Here is a 22,262-nt window from a genome sequence, read left to right on the forward strand (position 1 = left end):
GTACATAATCCTGATGGACTCTCTTTAAATGCCATATTTGGACTTCTATTAACTTAACATAAATCTGTTCATGACTGTGTGAATAGCTAGAACCTCAACATATTGTCTTACTATCATATATATATATATATATATATATTTTACTTTACTATACTTCTGCTGTCATTTAACAGCATGGCACTTAACAATAACATAACAAACATAACTCTCTGGCTTTTTTTTTCTTTCTATTCTTTATGAATTAATTACACACACATTTTTCTGTTAATCCATTAACAAAATACAGGCTGACAGCAAAGTCAGGAAAATTGGAATGTCCCAACCCCTCCTCCTCCAGTTTTTTTGCACATAGTCAATAGGTTGCTGCTGTTTCTTGAAGGGGTTCTGTTTCAGATATGCATTGATGAACTCTTCATAGGGACCTTTAGGGACCCCCAACAATCAGCACAATGAAGGGACAGTGGTAATCTTGCAAGTAACACATCCCTTCTACTGTTTATATAAGCACAGCAGCTAGTCCATATAAGCAGCCCTGCCTCCTATTGTAGCTCATCCCATTTACTTTAATAGGATGTTTTTATGGATTAGCCATCATGTCTAGGGATAAAGTAATGGGGGCACAGCTCTTGCAGGATTGCCACTGTCCCTTCATTTGCGGTAGATCTGGGGATCAGATATGATCTTGAGGTTTTAAAAGGTTTTTCTTAAAGGATCAACCCACTTTTAGAATATAAACAAGCTGGCAACCACATTCAAGGAAAATTCCATATTAAAAGGGTTGTCCTGTGGAATTTTGTAATTTGCTATTGTCCCCAGCCTGCCTAAAAATAATAAACACATTAATTCACCTTCCTCCGCTTGCTCACAGCTTCAGGATGAGGATGACCCATCTCCGACCGATCTCCGCTGACAGTCTGCTTCACTGGAGCTGTAGAGATGATGTGATGGCATCACTAGCCAAAGTGGTGTCCCACCTTGACCAGCGATTGGCGAGCAGCACTGTCAGTTCCACCAGGTGTAGATGCGCCGCCGCTCTGGGAAAAGCAGAGAAACAGCCGTGGATGGGGCACCCACATACCAGAGCTACGAGGGAGCCAAGGAAGGTGAAGTGTTAATTATTTTTTTAGGCAGGTTGGAGACCAAATCAATTACAAAATTCCACTAGACATCCCCTTTAAAAATGTTCAATCTAAATCAATGGGCAGCTACGCTGTGTGAACAAGCTTATTGGGCTCCACCTCATTGAATCCAGTAGTTACATTCCATCCCATTGCCACAGCTTCTACCAATGCAGCCTGTTTTTACCAGCAATAGTGAAAAAATTGGTTTTTCATAATATTTCACTGCTGGAACAAGTCAGATAGTGAAAAGTCTTCCCTCCTAGATCCCTTCCACGATCAGCTGTTAGTGGTATTATTGAAAAGTGGTAGCATTAAGGAACTATGTACCCTGTTTTAACTTTTTGTGGTCTACACTTTGTAGCTAATTGCTGAGGCTGATAGTTGCTAGTGCTTAAAAGTTAGTGCTTAAAAGTTGCAAATGCTCTGCTGACTTGATAACTGCAAAATATTAGCTCTCAAAAAAATTTTTTTTTTTATATGGGTCAGAATAGGACCATTTTTAAGGGGTATTTTTTTTTATTTGACTGTGCCACAGAACCTGTAAAATTGGTGTAATTCATAATTTAATGTATGAGTGTTTGGTGGTCTTAGTCAGAGACCCCACATCGGACTCCTGTTCACCCGCACTATAACCCAGTGTATTGGGTTTAGTATGGGTGAACAGGATGACAGTTTTCCTTTTAAACTATGTAAAAACTGTAAAATAAAAAAATAATTAAAAACACCCTATACCACACAAATCAATAATACATCACTAATCTACTTATATGGGGAAAACAATGTCAGTTTTTTTTTTTTTTTACTACAGAAAAGTAGTGCATGCAGAAATTCTATCACACAAAAAGGCACAAACGCACAAGGGACAAAAACAGGAAGTCATAGTATAACATGGCATACTTTAGGTACAGTTTACATGGATCTCCCGGTGTGTCGCAGTTGTAGAGATGTGAACAAGTCCTTAAACAAACCATTTAACGATGTTCCCACAGTAGTTTGTCCATGCAGAATTTTGCATGAATCTTCTCCACGGACATACTGCTACTTGATTTCAATGGGATTCTGCTGCTCTGTTTACACAGCAGAATTTCCGTGCCAGCATCTGCTGCGTAAATCCTGATTCTGGTGTCCACAAAAACATTGAACCTGTTTAATGTTTTTGCAGATTTGGCTCGGAAACGCATTGCTATCTGAGACATTTCCAAGCGCCTGCATGTTCAGCCTGCAATTTGCTGTCTGGAATGTCCAAATGAACGCACATTCCACTGTGTGAACATAGCCTTTATGTTTGTATGTTGGTTTCTTTGGTTTGAATATTTGCTGTGGCATAAAACAACATGGGTGAGCTTCTTCATGTGAGACTATATTTTTTGCCAGGGGTTGTAGAAGGTACCGTAATACGTGTTGTTGGTTCTGAGGGGATAAGTAGGAAGGTGAATAAGTCCCATCCCTTGTGTATGTTAATCATATAATTAGATGAATCTCAATTTTCTGTAATTTATTTGATTTGGTTTCCTGTTTTACATTCCTTCACGACAAGGTATTTGTGTAAACTTTTACAGAATATGGTGCATATTGTGTTTAACCTCCTAGTTTTATATGATAGTCCTTTTTAATGGTTTCCTTAATCTAGTAATCAGTGGAGTAACACTGTAAGTGAACCCTCAGATGTCCCACAGGGCCACATTTGTTGATATTTTCCTTGGCACTTGAATTTGGAAAGAGGAAATAATATAGAAGTGAGTGTGGTGTGTGTGTATATGATCATAGGCAAGATTCCAAGTGGAGGATCTTGGCTCCCTGCATTGTTTTTTTTGTCATTTGTCCTCCGCTTCATTTCCTATGCAGTGTGTTGCCTTCATCCTTGCAGCTTTAGAACTGTATCCTGTTTCCTTCCTGTTAACCAACGTCACACTTTGACATTCTTGGACCAGTCCCTGTCATGTTATCTAGAACTGAAGAGCAGTCATGATTTTCAACAATTTTGTATGTGAAATACTTTCCTGCATTGCTATGACTCATAAGTTGAAGTTGGCTTGTACTATCCCTTCCACTTTCAGTGAGAGAAATATTTAGCGGTTCTTTAATTGTCCACATCATTTGAAAAATATTTGATATGTCATAGATACTTGTCAAATAATTTGACCTGTGAAAGTCTGGGTGCTGAGACTCCCACTAAACACAAAAAAGAAACAAATAGAAGCTCACAGCTAAGCGCTATTTCTCCCCACCATCTTTACACTGCAGGGGACAGACTCACACTTTCTATAGCAGGGGTACTCAACTACTATTAAAGTTATTATACTAAACTTTTAAAAAGTCAGAGACCTATTTTAAATAATAACTCCATAAAGGCAGAAAAAACGGAGCACTCACCACTTTGTAGTTGCAGACAGGTACCTCTTTATTTTTCACATGCGATTAGCGACAGAACGTGAAGATAGGGACGGAGGACAAGATGATGTGCGGGGGGTTCTCAGGTGATCACACGGGGCAACGACCGTATCGCGCTGTTGCGCTTCCTCGGGCCCCTGGCGTGGGCCCCTGGCGTGGGCGCCAGGGGCCCGAGGAAGCGCAACAGCGCGATATGGTCGTTGCCCCATGTGATCACCTGAGAACCTTTTCTCTAGTGGTTGTGCCAGGAAGCCTTCTTTTTCTTTAAGAGGAGACATATTTTAAATGTATTTAGCAATTATGGTCTGAGTATTCAGCCACAAACCGATTAATAGAAAACCTAGGAACAGTTGACGCTTTGCCAGAACAGTCCTATATTGTAAGTCTATTGGACCATCCTGTTCACATAGACGCAAAGTGGGGAGAGAAGCATGCTGACCCTCACTACTCTCCCTGCTCATTCTACTGATCATGGTCTGAAGACTCCTTAGCACATGGCAAAATTGTGAATAATTGTTAGTGTTTGGTGCATGGGAGCTGCTAAACATGGAGGTCTGGATAGCTGGCAGCAGCTATCTACATTTGGCTCACATTCCAACAGTTGACTACCATTGTTCTCTAGAATCCGTCTCGTGCAGCAAGGAGACAACAGAGTGACTGCACTCAGCTGCAGACTTATCTGTACGCTTATGTTTTAGCAATTGGAGGGGTCTCGGCACACAGAGCCTGACTGATCAATCCATTCAATATATCTGTGACATCACAAAACATTTTTTGAATGACGGTAGCATTTTGTTTTGTTTTTCCTGTAGATGTGTATGTTATAGAGGAGCTCCTCTTTTTATCTCTGTACTTTATGAGCTAGGGCTAAGATGCTGACATCCAAGTGTTTACTCGTGCAACACTACATTTCCTATATAAATTTCCTAGCATATTCTGTTGTTTTCAGGGGTATGACACGTAAGACCCACAACGATCTTAGATAGTTGTCAAGGCTTTCATCTTTAGGGTTATATATAGTTTTCATATATTTTTGTATGGTCAAGATGTTAAATATTTGCTTTTTGTGCTGCTCATGTCACTTTACGAACAGTTGTTAGAAGTTAAATACTTTTGATATTATGCCCTACAGTTACTGAGTTACACTGCTTTTTAATGGAGATTAACAAGCTTGTCAACATAGCTCCAATAGGGCAGTGGCTTTGTTACTTTATCCTCTATCAGATTAGTGCGGAGTTTAAATGCTTCATACTAGAACAAGCCATGTGCAGACAAGGAAATCTGGAAAATGTTCCTAGTGGAATTAATAGTTTATTAGTAAATGATGGTCTTTATTGGGGAAAAATGCTTATTTTGTGTCCTGCAGCTCCTGTTATCAGTAAAGACCGTCAGAGAAGCAATTTTGATGCACTCCTTATGAGCATTTCTTAATGACCTTTGATCAGGTGGTAAATCAGCTTGTAAGATAGCTCAGGAGAGAAGAAAGGCTGATAAGAAGCATGTCATAGAACTGCTTTTCTGGCAGACTTTACTGATAACAAGAGCTGTAAAACACAAAGTAAACTTTATATAAAAATAAATAAATATATATATATATATATATATATATAATGGAGAAAATAAATGATGGATAAATAATTAATAAAAAATGCGCTTTGGGGGTAGGGTCACACTGGGCGGATATACAGCATATTTGACACTGCCTAAAATCTGCTGGAAATCTGCTGTGTATGTGCTAGGAGCAGGCATAGGGCTTTCCCCGGTGGATAGCTGCACGTCACTGTAATGACAGTGCACACAGCCGGCCTCTGAACCTTATTTTCGACATGGCTATAGTGGGGAAAGCCCTTTGTGTCTGCTCCTAGCGCATACATGGCGTCTTTCCCCAGCTCGGCCGATTTCTTGCAGCATCCAATACGCTGCGTATCCGCCCAGGGTGATCATACCCTGAATCCTTCTGTCCAAAGTCCATTGTACTTTGCTTTAGTCTAAGAACTGGACACTGCACATGTCCAAGGTTTTAGGTGGTTAAGTGTATGATTTCCTACTTGTCCTACCAGGTTAGCATTGTCCATATTGATGTCAGAGGTGCATCTCCTGCCTGGAACTCAGAACTGCTTAAAACGGCATCTCTACTTCTGAATTAAATAGTGCAACTTTAATGGACATCAGGAAGAGGAAATATGTAAGCAGGGGAAGTTTCCAGCAGCTAGACCCATGGCTGTCAGTTTCTTTCTGATACATTTAAAAAAGGGGTTGTATTGAAAAATAATGATAAATGAATAGTCTTTGACTGCTGAAATGTTGAACCACAAAGCAAATAATGGTTAAACCTAATGGCAGAATAATTGTAGTAATTTACTGTAGTAATAATTTTTGTTTATTTGTGCTTATTTTTTTCTTTCAGTGACAGAAGCTGGTTTTGGTGCTGACATTGGTATGGAGAAGTTTTTTAACATTAAATGCAGAGCATCTGGTTTGGTTCCCAATGTGGTTGTCCTTGTGGCTACCATTAGGGCTTTGAAGATGCATGGAGGAGGACCCAATGTGAGTTGCCAAAATGTTTTAAGTTGATTGTAGAAAATACTTATTAAAGCCCCATAGTTAGTATCTGCAGCCTTTATAGTAACAGTATAACTATCAGCCAAATAATAGAAGTAATGACCTTGGGGACATATAAAACATTAGTCTAAGTTTACACTAAGAACTAGACCGTTTTAGTAAATCTGGGCAAGACAGTTTTCAGATGCTCCAGATTTATCACAGTGGCTGAGGCTGTTTGACTAAGAAAGTCCAGTCTAAGTTTAGACCAACTATTTATTGGCTTAAAGAGCATCTGTCACTTGCAATCTTGCTAATAAATGGCCACATATTATAAAAGCTATTAACAAGTATATTGGTCATATTTGGTGGAATAGCCTGCCTTATCTAGTTAAAAAGTGTTTTTTTGTACTGTAGCAAGAGTCCAAGAGGCGCGGCCAGGGGGTCTGCTGTGCCCCAATGTCAAAGGCCTATCTATGCCTAGTTTACGGCATCTCCCCTGTGGGCTTGTTTTAAAGGGGTACTCCGGTGGAAAAACTTTTTTTTTTCTTTTTTAAATCAACTGGTGCCAGAAAGTTAAACATATTTGTAAATTACTTCTATTAAAAAAATCTTAATCCTTCCAGTACTTATTAGCTGCTGAATGCTACAGAGGAAATTCCTTTCTTTTTGGAACACTGATGACCTCGCGACCACAGTGCTCTCTGCTGACATCTCCGTCCATTTTAGCAACCGTACATAGCAGATGTATGCTAAGGGCAGCATGGTGGCTCAAATCCCACTAAGGACAACAATAAATAAAGACTTATTATTATTATCATAATAACGTCAGCAGAGAACAGTGTGTTCGTGATGTCATCAGAGAGCATTCCAAAAAGAAAATAATTTCCTCTGTAGTATTCAGCAGCTAATAAATACAGGAAGGATTAAGATTTTTAATAGAAGTAATTTACAAATATGTTTAACTTTCTGGCACCAGTTGATTTAAAAAAGAAAAAAAAAATTGTTTTTCCACCGGAGTACCCCTTTAATACCCTGTGTGCAGTCACACAGGGAAGATGATGTGACGTAAGTGGAAATAGGCATTCGGACCCGGGGCATAGCGGACCCTAGTCCATGCCTCTCGGACCATTTCTGACAGAACAAAAAAACACTTTTTAAATTAAAGCAGCGAATTTCACGAGGAAAGGTATGACAGCAATATATCAGTCGCGTCTACTGCGTGTTGCATCTTAAGCCACACTTTTTTGCATGACTCCTACTCTTTTTGCAGAAGCTATGCCCTTTGTGGGAAGCAACTGACAAACTCTCTAAAGTGTACGTCTCCCAATAAATCCGGGTGCATCTGTAGATTTTGGTTGCAGTTTATGCCCGTTCTCTGGAATAAGTTGTAATTAATCTGTATGCCAAAAAGCAGGCATACCTAACTATGGGGGAGATTTATCAAAACCTTTCAAGAGGAAAAGTTGGCCAGTTGCCCATAGCAACCAATCAGATCGCTTCTTTTATTCTATAGAGGCCTGTTCAAAATCGGATTGGTTGCTATGGACAACTGGCCGACTTTTCCTCTTAAAAGGTTTTGATAAATCACCCCCATACTCTTTAAATTTACATGGTTAAAAACGTATTTTTTATTATTTCCAATTTTTAAAATTCAGGAGTTGGTGTTATCAGAATTTTTCTCCAGGCTTTGGACATGTAACCTAAATGATGATGTCACTGCATGGGTGTAAAATATTTACATCAGAGATTTCTAATTTTCACAAATTATTATTAATAAATCAGTGTTTCCCAACCAGGTTGCCTCCAGCTGTTGCAAAACTACAACTCCCAGCATGCCCGGACAGCCGTTGGCTGTCCGGGCATGCTGGGATTTGTAGTTTTGCCACAGCTGGAGGCACCCTAGTTGGGAAACACTATTGTAAAGGAGTAGCCCAGGGAATTGTTGCCTTGGGGGGTGTATCATGGTATTAGTAAGGTGAATTTAGCCTGGGTGCCTTTTATTTGCCAAACTTTTATCCTTGCCATTGTTTTTGAAAAAATAAATGCAAAATTCCTGATAACCTAATAAAGGATTTCACATGTTATTGTTTTAAAAAGTTTATATAAGCATATAAAATTGTGTTTTGGGGACTTTTTCAGCATTTTAAAGCAGAACGTCCATATGATGACAATTTTCATTGTATAGATGGATAGATGGTATCTAAACCATATATGTAAAAGTCAGTTTACAGCGTGGTGTCACTTATTTCAGGTTACTGCTGGGGCTCCTCTAGCCAAGGAGTACACAGAAGAGGTAATGTATATTTTTCTTTCACTAGAATATATGTCTGTTGTCATATCAGAACCTCTGCCATCTGACTGGGTCAGAATATATTTATTTTAATAAGATTATATTAGGGGAATTTCTAATTCACTAGCTTTACTGTAAAGTGCAAGTATAATTTGCCATCATCACGCGAGCCGCATTTTCAGAAGAGTATTATTAAAAGTTTTTACTTTATAGTACACTGCAGCATATTTACTGTCTCCACTGCAGAGACTATTTCAGACTTTTTATAAAATTATTATGGATGGTTTGTGCTAATTTGCATGCACTATATACTTGGTTAAAGAAACACTCCAGGAATAATTTTTTCTGCTTATATAGGCAGCATAGGCTATTAAAGAATAATGTGGAGATTCGTGTGGGTTTACCTGTTTTAGCTGATGTGGCAGGCGTGGGTTAGGCTCCAAATTGGATGCAGATCAATCACTGAAATTGCTTTATAATGCAGCCTATATTTCCCATGAATCCTCTGGCTTAGGGTGTGTTGTTTGATCACTGCACCTGGTCATCTAATCAGGCTGCTAGGGCTAGAGTTAACCCAGGTGAACTCATTAAACTTATAAGTGGGTGGAGGTTAGTTCACATTTATGTGCAGGTTTGAATCATTTTCTAATTTAAAGTGCATCTTTTAGAAAAATATTGCCAACAAGAGAAAGTGATTTGATCTATAGTTACAATTAGGGTATTGTCACACACAGCGCATACACAGTGTATTTCTTGCTGCAAGAAATCCACCAGGTAATGAGAAATACGTTGAGCATTTTGCTATAAGCAGACACACAAGGCTTCCACACCGCAGCCCTGTGTGCACAGTAAGGCTGCAGCGGAGAAGTCCTGTGTGTCTGCTCATAGCAAATTGCCCGGCGGATTTCTCACATTGTGAAATACGCTGCAAATGCTCTTTGTGTTACCCTTCCTTTTATAGTGTTTTATGGGTTAGCTAGCGGGAGCAATCTAATAGGTTATGATATGATCCTGAAGTTCACAGGAAGTCAGCTGACCCAGGGCTGACTACCTCTGACACTCCCTCTGTGTGTCTGACTAGTGATCACATGACCAAGTTAAAGTAATAAGACGCATAGATACAGCTGTGCTGGAATAAAACAAATGGTGCTGTACGACTGGTGATAGTGTCTCACCAAGGACAACATCTGCATGGAGTTTGTATGTTTCCCCCATGTTTGCATAGGTTTTTTGCTGCAAAACAAAGTTCAGTGCAGGAAACCAAACACTGAAAGAGCATAAAACGTAGCTCTTTACAGCCACAGTCTGCTTTCCCTGTCCAGCATGCTAAACAGACGTAACTTAAAGCTTATGGTCCCCATTGCAGAAATCTGTAACATGGTCTAATGCATGAAAGACGAGGTGAAAAACTTGTCCATATGCCCTTATTAAAGGGGTACTCCGGTGAAAACTTTTTTTCTTTTAAATCAACTGGTGGCAGAAAGTTAAACATATTTGTAAATGACTTCTATTAAAAAATCTTAATCCTTCCAGTACTTATTAGCTGCTGAATGCTACAGAGGAAATTCTTTTTGGAACACTGATGACATCACGAATACAGTGCTCTCTACTGACATCTCTGTCCATTTTAGCAACTATGCATAGCAGATGTATGCTAAGGGCAGCATGGTGGCTCAGTGGTTAGCACTGCTGCCTTGCAGTGCTGGGGACTTGGGTTCAAATCCCACTAAGGTCAACAATAAATAAAGCGTTATTATTATAATAACGTCCTCAGAGAGAACTGTGCTCGTGATGTCATCAGATAGCATTCCAAAAAGAAAAGAATTTCCTCTGTAGTATTCAGCAGCTAATAAGTATGGAAGGATTAAGATTTTTTTATAGAAGTAATTTACAAATATGTTTAACTTTCTGCCACCAGTTGATTTAAAAGAAAAAAGGTTTTCACCGGAGGACCCCTTTAAAGGGGTATTCTGACTTTATACATCTTATCCCCTATCCAAAGGATAGGGGTTAGATGTGTGATCAGAGGGGTCCCTCCACTGGGACCCCCGCGATCCCTGGCATTCTGTGCCGGGTGCTGCCTCCGAGACGTGATGTCATGGTCACACCCCCTCGTGATTTCACGGCCACGCCCCATTCATACATGTCTATGGGAGGGGATATAGACATACATGGAGGGGGCATGGCCGTGATGTCATGAGGGGGCATGGTGGGACATCACTAGGGGGCTGCACCGAGATTGTGGGATTCCCAGTGGTGGGACCCCTGCGATCATGGATAAGATTTCTGTTGTTGTGCCATAGAAAAAATGTTAAATTGTTTGTCCTTTGTGTGTGAGTACATATGACACCTCAGATGTAGCCAATAAATTCTATAAACCTATCGAGTTACATGGCTGAGTGTGTTTATCTAGATCACAGATCGAATAAAGGAGATGTTTTATTAAGTTACTCATTTAGCAGGGCATGCCAAATCTGTAGTGACCTAATAAACCACTACTAATAACCTACATAATATTGGTCTATGTGTGCCTAAAATGCTTTTCATAGGTTTAACTGTTAGTGTGTTCCTTTTCTTGTTTTTCTGGAAATTCACTGTAGATGGAGCTGTAACTTTGACTTCATTGCCTGCTTGGTATTGTATTGCTGGGCAGGATTTTCCCAAGCAGCCCACTTTGGCATAATGAAGACAACGTGATATTTGGCAACAGATTGATAGCAGGTCTCATGCAGCATGCTTGAAAGCATTAGCCTAGCCATATGCTCAAGTACTAACAACATAGAACACCAGTTATTAATAATTCACATACTGCAGGGAAACAATGCCATTTTTTTTTTCATCTGGAGAAGGCACATGATCTGTGCACATAGAAGGAATTCATCTTACATAAGAACACCTTTCTTGTCTTCCTACAGAATCTCCAGCTGGTTCAGGATGGCTGCTGTAATTTACAGAAGCAGATACAGATTGCTCAGCAGTTTGGTGTTCCAGTAGTGGTCGCCTTAAATATCTTCAAGTAAGTTCTCTATTGTAATAAAATAAAGTAGCAGCAATTAATTAATAGGAGTTAAAGGGGTATTCCGGCTTTATACATCTTATCCCCTATTCAAAGGATAGGGAATAAGATGTATGATCGCAGTGGTCCTGCCGCTGGGCCCCCCCCCCCCCCCCCCCGCTATCTTGGTGCAGCCCCCGGCATTCTGTGGCGGGCACTGCCTCAGAGACGGGGACGTGACGTTACAGCCATGCCCCCTCCATTCAGGTCTATGGGAGGGGGCGTGATGGCCCATAGACGTGAATGGAGGGGGGTGGGGCCATTATGCCACGTTCCCGTTTGGAGGCAGTGACCGAGATCGCAGGGGTTCCCAGCGGCAGGACCCCTGCGATCATACATCTTATCCCCTATTCTTTGGATAGGGGATAAGATGTATAAAGCCAAAATACCCCTTTAAAGAAATTCTGCTCAAGGTGAATTCAGCTCATCTGCATGTAACATACATAGTTTTATCACCTGCCACATGCTCTGAAATAAATGGATTCCAGATAAGTTGTCCAATTAATTATTTTTTTTTTCAAACTTTTGACCCCCTCTTACTCCCTAGTGTCCTACCCATTCTTAATGTTTATCTGGTATGTCTGCTATACACTACAGGAATCTATAAGATACTTTTGATTTTGTAGATGCATGGGGAACTAACCATTGCATGCCCAACTATATGACCATTTTCAACTCCAACCATAAGATAGGTGCAAAAAGCTGAAGGAAGCAATGTGACTTTAGGCCCCTTTCACACTACAAAATTCTCCGTTTTTAAACAGTTCCGTCTGAAAATTAGCTGAAAATGGACTGAAGGGGTCAAATACAATGGGTTGTAGCCTGAGAGAAAGAAGTCGCAGGGTGTTGGATCTGGAAATCGTTGAGGCCAGTGCAACGTGGGTGAATTGTTTCTGGCATGGCTGGTCCAACAGTTTCATTCGGGTATAGGCGAACATCCAATCGGAAATGTGTAGGTGGACCATACTGCTGTTAGGGGAAAATCTACCTAATGTAGTCTCTCATCAGTGGTATAAGGCATTCCTTTAACATGTCCTGGTAGGAGTGGCCAGTGACCATATCCTCAGCAAAAAAAGGACCATAGACTTGCTTATGTGCACAATAAGTATACATATTTTTTCTAAGCTACATATTCTATCAATGTGGTCATTGAGCTTCCCACTGAGGTGACAGGTAGCCTCATTGCTGAGCGCCAACTTGTTTGTGAATTTGTCCTCTTTTAATGGACCCTACAAGTCAATGCAAAAGTCTCAGCATTTCGGTTTGTCATCTGGTTTCACTCCTGAATAAGATGTAATCTGTACAGCTTACAATGCAGATGTTTTCGTAAGATATGATGTACAGTGGTGCGAAACTCAACACCAGCTTTATATATTGGTCTATATGTAGTCCCCTAGTATGGAGCAGAAGCCAGGAAGCCAGAAAAAACACGGTAGAGGAAATATATAGATTAGAATTTCGAACACTAGCACAATGGGGGTGAATAAAATAGGGGATATATATAAGGAAGGGAAGATTAAAATATGGGGAGAGTTAAAAAAAAGGGTAGAGAAGTTGGGGTTGGGACATGGTTTGAATATATGAGATTAAGAGGTATAGTAAAAGACACGGTAGATAAGGGGAAGAAAGTAGAAATAGTAAAAGGTAGTTTTTTTGATAAGATGGTGAATACAGAGATGGGAAAAAAAAGAGTTGTCAAAGGTATATAGAGCACTTAATAAATTTTCTATATTAAAGAGAAATCATCACAGTAGAAAAATATGGCAAAAAGAATTGGGTGAGATAGAAGAAGCACAGTGGGGAAAAATACACAAAAGAATTAATTTTATTCCATTAAATGCGAATCATAGGGTGATACAGTTTAATATAGTTTATAGGCTGTACTATACACCTCTCTTTTTGTATAAAATAGGTAAAAAGAACTCGAGTGCCTGCTCAAAATGTGGGCAGGAAGAGGCAGGATTGTTGCTTATGCTTTGAACATGTCCAGTAATAAAGAAATTTTGGGGAGAAGTTATACAATTAGTTGAGAAAAGTCGGAAGATTAGAATAAAATTAACACAAATAAATGCGATCCTGGGAGGTGATATTGGGACAGAAATAAAAAGGGATTGGGGAAAAAAAATTCAGAGGTCACTTTTTTATGCCAGATTAATTATAGTAAAACAGTGGATATCTGTAACAGGCCCGAGTGTGCATCAATGGAGGGAGGGGTTGAGGAGGGAATATAGAATTGAGATATAGAGAACTAAAAAGCTGAGCCGCAGGGTTCGATAAGACATTTTTGACCTTTTTATTTTTAATTTATTTATTTATTTTATTTTTTTTCTCTTCTTCTTCCTCTAGGGGGGGTAGGGGGTGGGGGGATGGGTGGGAGTAGGGTATTAAAATTTGTATAAAATATTGTATTATTCGTTTTTTTTTCTTTTTGTAAAATGTGGTGGTAATTTAAAAAAAAAACAAAAAAAATACCTGTTGGTACAGACAGGTAGTGTAGGTGATACTGATGACAACCAACCCGTTCTGTGTCCCAGTTCTCCTGCTATCTTCTTCTGTATGTTCTGTTCCATGGCAGACTTGGAGCATAGGCATAGGTTCCTTGTGTCACCGCTGCTGTTTGTTAGCAGCGAGACCCACCAGAGAAGCAGCAGCTGTGATGCCAGGAAGCTCTGCCCATGCTCCAAGTTGGCCCTGAAACAGAAGATACGAAGCAAGATAGCGGGAGAACCAGAGCACAGAACCGGATCAGGTAAATATGGTTGTCATCAGTGTCACCTGCAATACCTGTTTGTACCGACAGGTTAGTGCAGACGAAACTGATTAGATTTTCTTTACTGTGTGGTAGTTCTGCATTGTTGAGTGCAGAGTTTTTAGCTGCCAGGGACACATTGTCAGAAGAACCATGACACTGACATCCCTCCTATTATTGACACAAACTGGTCAGGGATTAGTAGAAGTGTGACAACTTTCTAGTGATGTCATAGGGCTGGTAACATTGCATGTGCTGACACCATGGATCACCCATAGTTGCTTTATGAAAGAGCACTTAGTCCTGTATTATTGTTGGCAGCAGTCACATTAATTTACCACTGAATAAAAGGTACAAATAGTTTTTAAGGTTTCATTTTACATGGGTACGTTATTTTCCTGGTAAAATTTTCTACCTATAGTAAGAAACCCAGTAACCTGATATAGGCTACATATTAAGATGAAGGTTCTGATTTTTCTGACAAATCCCTGATGGACAAATAAACATTTGATCACTGACACCGGATCAGTTTTCATATTCCACAGCTGTGAATTCGGTCATGCATGCCTGCGTCATGAGAAGGAATAGATGGGGATTGTTCTCTCACTGTGTCCTCCTGGGTAAATACATGACAAAACCCAATGAAACCTACTCTGGCTGACAAAAGTAGCTGTCAGACCAGAAAGGTGTAAGACAAGTTCTACAGTGGGAGGAAACCCATGTAAATAGGAGACATGCATGCAATTCTATACTGATTATAGTCCTGACAAAGTCAAACTTATGGACATCTGAATGGGAAAAAAAGCAGAGCTCCTCATTGGACAGAATGTCTACAAAGAAAAGTATTGCAGGTTCAGGTACAATAATCCCATTAGGGATGCTGATCAGTTTACGGGGTTATGTACAAGGCACAAAAAGTTTTGCATTCAGGACAAACCTTGGGCATCAGGTGCATCAGGGTTCTGAACATCTAGGGCAAAGAAGGAAAGAAAGAAGCCTTGATTCCGGAAAATAGGTTTTTACTATGTTTACACGGTGGAAAATTTCCAGACAGATATTCCACAGCGGGCCCTGGCAGAAAATGCCCATGCACAGAAATGCACAGTGTTTCCATAGAGAACGGGTCATTTCCAAACCAATTACGCAAAAAAATGTAAATTTTTTTCTGTGAAGGCCAGAATTACTGCAACAGATGCTATTGCCACAGGAATTCTGGCATGTGCATGATGCAGCAGGATCCCCTTGAAAACAGTAGAACTCTGCTGCAACAGAATTTCTGAGTTGATTTTTTTCGGAAATTAACATAACATGGCATAGTTATGTTGTGTAAACATAGCCTAAGGTAGCCAAACCCACATTTCAGCCAGATCAGTCAACGATCTAATGTCTTTGATGGTATACCAACCTTTACCCCCACGGTAAATGTTAAGAGAAGGAAGGATCGAGCTGTTGGATTTCAGCATGCCCCATCCTTTTGTTCTCTGGGAAGATTAGCCTCCACCAGAGGTTTCTGGCAATGGCTTACCACCCTATTCCAATTAGAAAAAAAATGCATGCATGGCATAACTAAATTTGCATATTTGTAGGTGGATTCGGAGAAATGACTGCCTTAAGCCTATGGCCAGTTTTTTTTTTTTCACAAACAAGATGAAACGTTAAGATATAGACGTGTAGTTGGGCTCAGTCTTAGCGTCTATTCACACGATAGATTTTCTGCTTGCGGAATTCCACCTCAAATTAAAGCCCATAGACTTCTATGGGATTCTGCACCCCCATTCACACTTCTGAATTTCCGTTTGCGGAATTCTGCTAGTGGAAATTCAGAAGTGTGAATGGCAGTGCAGAATCCCATAGAACTCTATGGGCTTTAATTTGAGGCGGAATTCCGCAAGCAGATATTCTGCCTTGTAAATAGACCCTTAGGTAATCTGGAAGTCAAGTCTTCATGCAAACAGAGCTGTGACAAGGCAGATAGTTCATGTGTTTAAAAGCATGAAGTCAGTTTATGTGTTTTTAGCATGATCCTTGTTGTATTATAACAAGCTTTTATTTATTTATTTTTTCTAAAATGTGCAGAAATGATACTCAAGCTGAAATTGACCTAGTCTGCAAAATTGCTAAGGATTCTGGTGCCTTTGATGCCGTTCCCTGTAATCATTGGTCGCTTGGTGGCAAAGGATCCCTGGAACTAGCGGAAGCCGTGAAGGGAGCTGCAGAGCAAGATATTGACTTCAGATATCTCTATGACTTAAAGGTAAGAGAATTCATTTTTCCCTTTTTGCTCCCTGTTATAGTGTGTCCCTTTAATAGTCAAATTTGCCAACCTAAATGGGAAGCCTGCAGCCCCATTAAATGTACATGTGCACTAGGGATGTCCCAATACGATTTTTTTAAGACTACCTATACTTTAATTCTAGTACTCGCCGATACCAATTACGAGTACTTTTATTTTAAAGAGAATCTGACACCTGGGATACCCGGTTTCTGGCACTGTTTACCGTATGATATGTGGGTCCTTGTTGTGTGCAACGGAGGCGGCTGCTGTAGTATGAGCCAAGATTTTCTCTTCTCCATTGGGCAGAACAAAGAATTTGCGTTGGCGGTGAGACTGATGTTCACATGGTCAGCAGCAGTAGAAACCGGGTCACCTGACCTATCTACCTAAAAATTCAAGTTAGTGCAGGTGACTCTGCTGTAAGATTGCCTTTAAAAGTAGGTAGTATCCCCTTGCAGACATTAGCAGCAGCCCCCTGGAGACATTGGTAGTAGCCCCCCTGTAGAACGCAGCCCCATCTTGAAGACAGCAGACCTCCCCCCTTGTAGGCAGTGCCCACCCCTTTACAGCAGGGCCCCCCTTTAGACATTAGTAGCAGGCCCCCCTGTAGACCGCAGATCCCCTTCAGACGTTAGTAGCAGCCCTCCTGTAGACCACAGCCCCCCCTTGTAAACTGCAGGCCCCCCCTTGTAGACAGCAGGGCCCTCCCCTTTAGACATTAGTAGCAGGGCCCCCTGTAGACCGCAGCCCCCACCCTTGTAGACGGCTCACCTGCGGCTGTTCTCTGACGGGTGCTGCCGCTCCGCTGTCCCGTTCCCCCGTTCGCATCATAGCGTTCTATGGAAGAGCATGTGACATACACGTCACTCTGCTTCCTCCGTAGCGTTACGCTGGGCGCAGTGGAGGAGGTGGAGTGACGTGTGTGTGTCACATGCTCCTCCATGGAACGCCATGATGCGGACGGGAGAATGGGGCAGCAGAGCGGCAGCAGGTATCAAATTTGGTATCGGGGACATCCCTAATGAGCACTAGTGAATTCAGCACCACAGCCTATAGCGGTGCCCCAGAGAAAGATTCAGATCTGTAGCTATATTCACAAGAAGCATAAACAACACTTCAAATCTTTCATTACCAACACCATTTGTGTGTCATAGACAATATTTATCAGATAAAGTATTGTATAATGTGATACTTATGGACAGGACACTTCTGCCCCCCTGGATGTTGGTCACTTGGACCGCTGGGGTGTTTCCTGCATAGTAGTGGTTTGCAGCCAAAGTTTGCCACGGTTCTGTCCAGTCACACCAGGAAATTGGTGAGGTCCTGTTCAGACCACAGCCAGTAGTTTGTAAGATCTTGTCCAGGACTTAGCCAGAAAGGACATTGTGGGAGATTACCGTAATCAAAACCTGTCCGAGGAAAAGTTGCTGAGTTGCCCCTAGCAACCAATAAGATCGCTTCTTTCATTTTTTAAATGGCCTTTGAGAAATTAAAGAAGTGATCTGATTGGTTGCTATGGGCAACTCAGGTAACTTTTCCTCTGGAAAGGTTTTGATAAATCTCTCCCATTGTCTTCATCCGGTTTTGGGGTTCCCGACAGGTGCATCAGCACATTGTAAATGGATGTATTGGGTAGACACTGCAAGCCATTTACCACCATCTGGGAGCCAGTGGAACAAAAACAGGGACACAAAAGAGAATGTATTTATGTATTTGAATTCGGGTAGAAAAACAGACATGGTGCACATCTACAATCTTGTATAATGATCTGATTGCTTCTCAGCATAATATCAAAAACTAACAGGTTGTTAGTATACATTTTTGATCAAAAAGTACAAGCCCACTCGCCACGTCAAGGCCACCTATTTTGAGTGGGTCCCTAACGTCCCTAGCATAAAATGGCGCAGCACCGAGCGGCGACCACCACCGCCGCGACACCAATGCCCACAGTGGGGAGCGACCCACCAGCAGAGCGGCCCCAATGCCACTCAAACCAGTCTTTGGGCCGCACCCCCCCGCATACACGGCGCCACGGCAGCAACGGACACCGCACAGCACCACACCAGTGTGAACAGGGTGTAATGGCTCACTTACCATGCTCTCCCAGTCAGACTGGGAGGCTGCTAGGAAAGAAATGACCCATGTGTAGCTAACTACTACTTATATAGGGTTGGGCTGAGGGGGTGGGGAAGAGTGCAGACAACATGTTCAAACAAAAAAAAAGAGGGGATAGAAATCACAATGTGAATTCGGGTAGAAAAACAGACATGGTGCACATCTACAATCTTGTATAATGATCTGATTGCTTCTCAGCATAATATCAAAAACTAACAGGTTGTTAGTATACATTTTTGATCAAAAAGTACAAGCCCACTCGCCACGTCAAGGCCACCTATTTTGAGTGGGTCCCTGACGTCCCTAGCATAAAATGGCGCAGCACCGAGCGGCGACCACCATCGCCGCGACACCAATGCCCACAGTGGGGAGCGACCCACCAGCAGAGCGGCCCCAATGCCACTCAAACCAGTCTTTGGGCCGCACCCCCCCGCAGACACGGCGCCACGGCAGCAACGGACACCGCACAGCACCACACCAGTGTGAACAGGGTGTGATGGCTCACTTACCATGCTCTCCCAGTCAGACTGGGAGGCTGCTAGGAAAGAAATGACCCATGTGTAGCTAACTACTACTTATATAGGGTTGGGCTGAGGGGGTGGGGAAGAGTGCAGACAACATGTATTCGTATTTATGTATTTATTTTCATTATTTATTTTATTTTTATGCCCTCACCCCCCAATTCTTTGCATTCCCAGACTGGACTGTCAAGGCACTTTAAATGATGTACACATTTCTAGATTCATTATTAGCCATGAAATGTAACTTTTTGTGTAACGTCTTGCTTCTGTAAATTTATGGGTGTGGAGGGAACATGATATTGTTTTCTTAGAAGTATTTGGAGGACTATGAAATATTGCTTGCCTTGATTCTGAAGAAGTTAGGAGAGTCTTTAGCTGTAGATTTATATAATCAGCAGCTGATGGGTTCCATGTTGCGTCTGGGGGATCCGTACAGTCTCTATGAGCTGTATAAACTCAAGTTCAGGTGGTGTAAATATTATTTTTGTCATTGAGAAGCAGAGTTTGGAAAACTGTCTCTGGGGCATTAGCCGCTTGGCGATTGTTTAACATTAGACTGGTCAGAAGGCTATTCCTCTTGGTGAATTTTCTGAAAATAAGCTTTGTCTTTTTCTGACCTTAAATGGTTTAAACAATTTAGTTGACTTTATGTCAAGAATGGCAAACTCCTTTTTATGGTATTACTATGGAATGGCAGGAACTTGTTAGAAAACAGATAAGCGGCCTACATTTTGCAGACCTCTTTTTTTTGTTTACACTTTTCTTCCAAAATCTCTCTCTCACAAATTAAGCTTGGACAATAAACTGCTTTATCTTTCCCATAAAAGCTTGAGCTCTGAGGACTAATATACCCTATGCCACCAAAGTTATTCAGGGGATTAACGATTTTTTAATTTTATTTTAGCAATAGATATTCTTAATTCTCGAAGCCAAGACTTATTTTTTGTATGGGACAGATAATTCTGTATGTCTGTAGTATGTTTACACACATATTTTTTTTAAATATATAAATAGAGCTAAGTCAACTAAATTATTAAAATGAAAATTTTAAGCTATATACTTTCCTAATAACATAGGGTTATTATTGGTATCTAGTATAAGGTCCAGGAATACAAATAACTTTTTCTTTATAGATGTATTTTAAGGGCAAAAAAGTGAAGGTGGTGGGGTTTCATAACAGTATGTTTGTGTGGTGAATTGTTCCTTTTGTCAAGATGGGGACTGTGCATCATCAGAATACATCAGAAGGCTTAGGCAGGTGAGTACAGCTTTTTTTTTATTTTTATCCTGGACAAAGGAACAACCAGTTTAAGGTGCCCTTACACATTAGGTGAATGGGTCATGCCACCTCTTTAATTTTAATAAAGGTGTCAGGATTTCCTACCTGACAGCAGATGTCCAAGGAAAGAGCAGACATGTTGGTTTCCAGTGTACCTGACCATTTATTCCTGCAGGAGAAAAGGGAGGAGTCTGGCAGTGGTTTATTTACCTCTTCCTTATTAAAAAAAAAAATTATGCATGCTTAACCAAACATCTAATGGGGAGACAGGAGGAATCGCTATAGGCTAAATGAGCACTAAAGTGTACAGGAAAACATTAGCATTATAAACTTGTTTACAGCGACCTAGTATGTACACCTAAAGGAAAAATGCAGAATTAGATTTATTTTCTAGGTGCACTTACCTAATGGATTACATAGAATGTTTACAATGTTCTCCTCCTTGCCGATATTTTGACATCCAGAATGGAGCAGTCTGCACAAATACTAGCACCCTGACTTACCCAGTTAAGCTCAATCGGATTTACTAAAATTTGCTGGTATCTGAAATGGATCCAGAAAAGCAGTCATGACTCAATTATAAACAATATGTAATTAGTGTATGAGTCAAGAATACTTTTTAAGATCTGTCTCCCCGTATGAAACTAGAGCTTGTCTTTGTTTTATAAAAATATTTAAAGGGGTTATCCACAATAAGGTGATTTTAGTATTTACCTGCCAGACAGTAATGGACATGCTTAGGAAGGATCTGTGCTTGTCTTGGGGCTAAACAGCTATGTTCTGAGCCAACCATAACATTGTGGCTATCTTTTTGTGAACTAGCTATTTCCTGTTGGAGTTCCCTCCCTCAAACTACAAGTCTCATGATACCTTGTTTGTAAGTGTGAGGTCACTTATTTTTTTCCCTTCCACACATCAGCCACCCCACCCATTGAAACCCATTGATTTCTCTGAACACCTGACTAGTGATGTAATGTCTTGGGCCACACTGCAACCTGGGAAAACCTGAGATGACCTTTTGTTAAAAATAGTCTGTTAAAAATAAACATCAAAAATAGAGAAAAATCTGAGCATTGCGAGACCACCATCAAACACACATACAGACACTATATTATGAACTACACTAATTTTCCAGCCCCAGTATCATAGCTAAATAAAAGAAATCCCTAAATATCTCTTTGATAATATAATTTCCCACTGTTCCCTCTACTTCGCATACTTCGCATACAAGGCTGGATTCACACTGTTTTGTGTTGCGATTAGTAAACACTTTGAATTGAAATGGAAACATTGACTTATATAGTATAACATAGACAAACAGATTTTTCCATTTGTCTTTGTTTCACCATCTTACCATGTAGCCTTGTTTACTAATAGTTTTACCAGCCCCTTTATACATAAATGGCAGCAAATTACCTTAGCCCCACAACCCATTAATGAATACTCAAGTAGGTTCTCGGCTCATTGCCCAACTATTCCCGGTAAAGCTGGATTCCTGCCCCACTAAGGTGAACAGATGTTCTCCTTCATAGTGGTATCAGGGGGAATTCAGCAGGTTACAAAATGTAAGTATTTCTCAACTCGAGAAACTCGATCACAAAGCAATTGTGTCACGATGAACTTTTCCTGTTTTGGTACAAAGACTCTTATTAAACTCCGCATCTCACACAGCAGATGTGGGGATTCATTTGAGATGTTCTCTCTGACTTTGGTACAGTTAATGCTTTTTGTGACCTTGTGCAGGGAAGGTATGTTTTCATTACAGATGTCATCTAAAGTGACTTAATTTGTCAGTAGATGTAACCCTTCTAAGGGACAAGGACGCTATGAATTACATTAAATTCTTTTCTGGTGGCTTATTACTGAATGACATTTGCAAATTGACTTTGGAGTATAGTGTTGCTTAGAAGTAGAGCTAGTAA

At 40.7% G+C, this 22,262-nt stretch overlaps 1 protein-coding gene across 3 annotated transcripts in view; it reads left to right on the forward strand.

The window, feature by feature from the left end:
- MTHFD1L (methylenetetrahydrofolate dehydrogenase (NADP+ dependent) 1 like) overlaps nucleotides 1–22,262 on the forward strand; it is a 249,628-nt gene that overhangs the window by 153,123 nt on the left and 74,243 nt on the right. For all 3 annotated transcript variants that reach the window (XM_056567352.1, XM_056567354.1, XM_056567353.1), the window contains 4 exons: nucleotides 5,920–6,059; nucleotides 8,308–8,349; nucleotides 11,262–11,362; nucleotides 16,227–16,404. In XM_056567352.1, coding sequence (XP_056423327.1) covers nucleotides 5,920–6,059; nucleotides 8,308–8,349; nucleotides 11,262–11,362; nucleotides 16,227–16,404 — 461 coding nt within the window. The remainder of the gene's footprint in view (nucleotides 1–5,919; nucleotides 6,060–8,307; nucleotides 8,350–11,261; nucleotides 11,363–16,226; nucleotides 16,405–22,262) is intronic.

Source organism: Hyla sarda, chromosome 3, assembly GCF_029499605.1.
Source record: "Hyla sarda isolate aHylSar1 chromosome 3, aHylSar1.hap1, whole genome shotgun sequence".
In the NCBI taxonomy this organism is placed as follows: Eukaryota; Metazoa; Chordata; class Amphibia; order Anura; family Hylidae; genus Hyla; species Hyla sarda.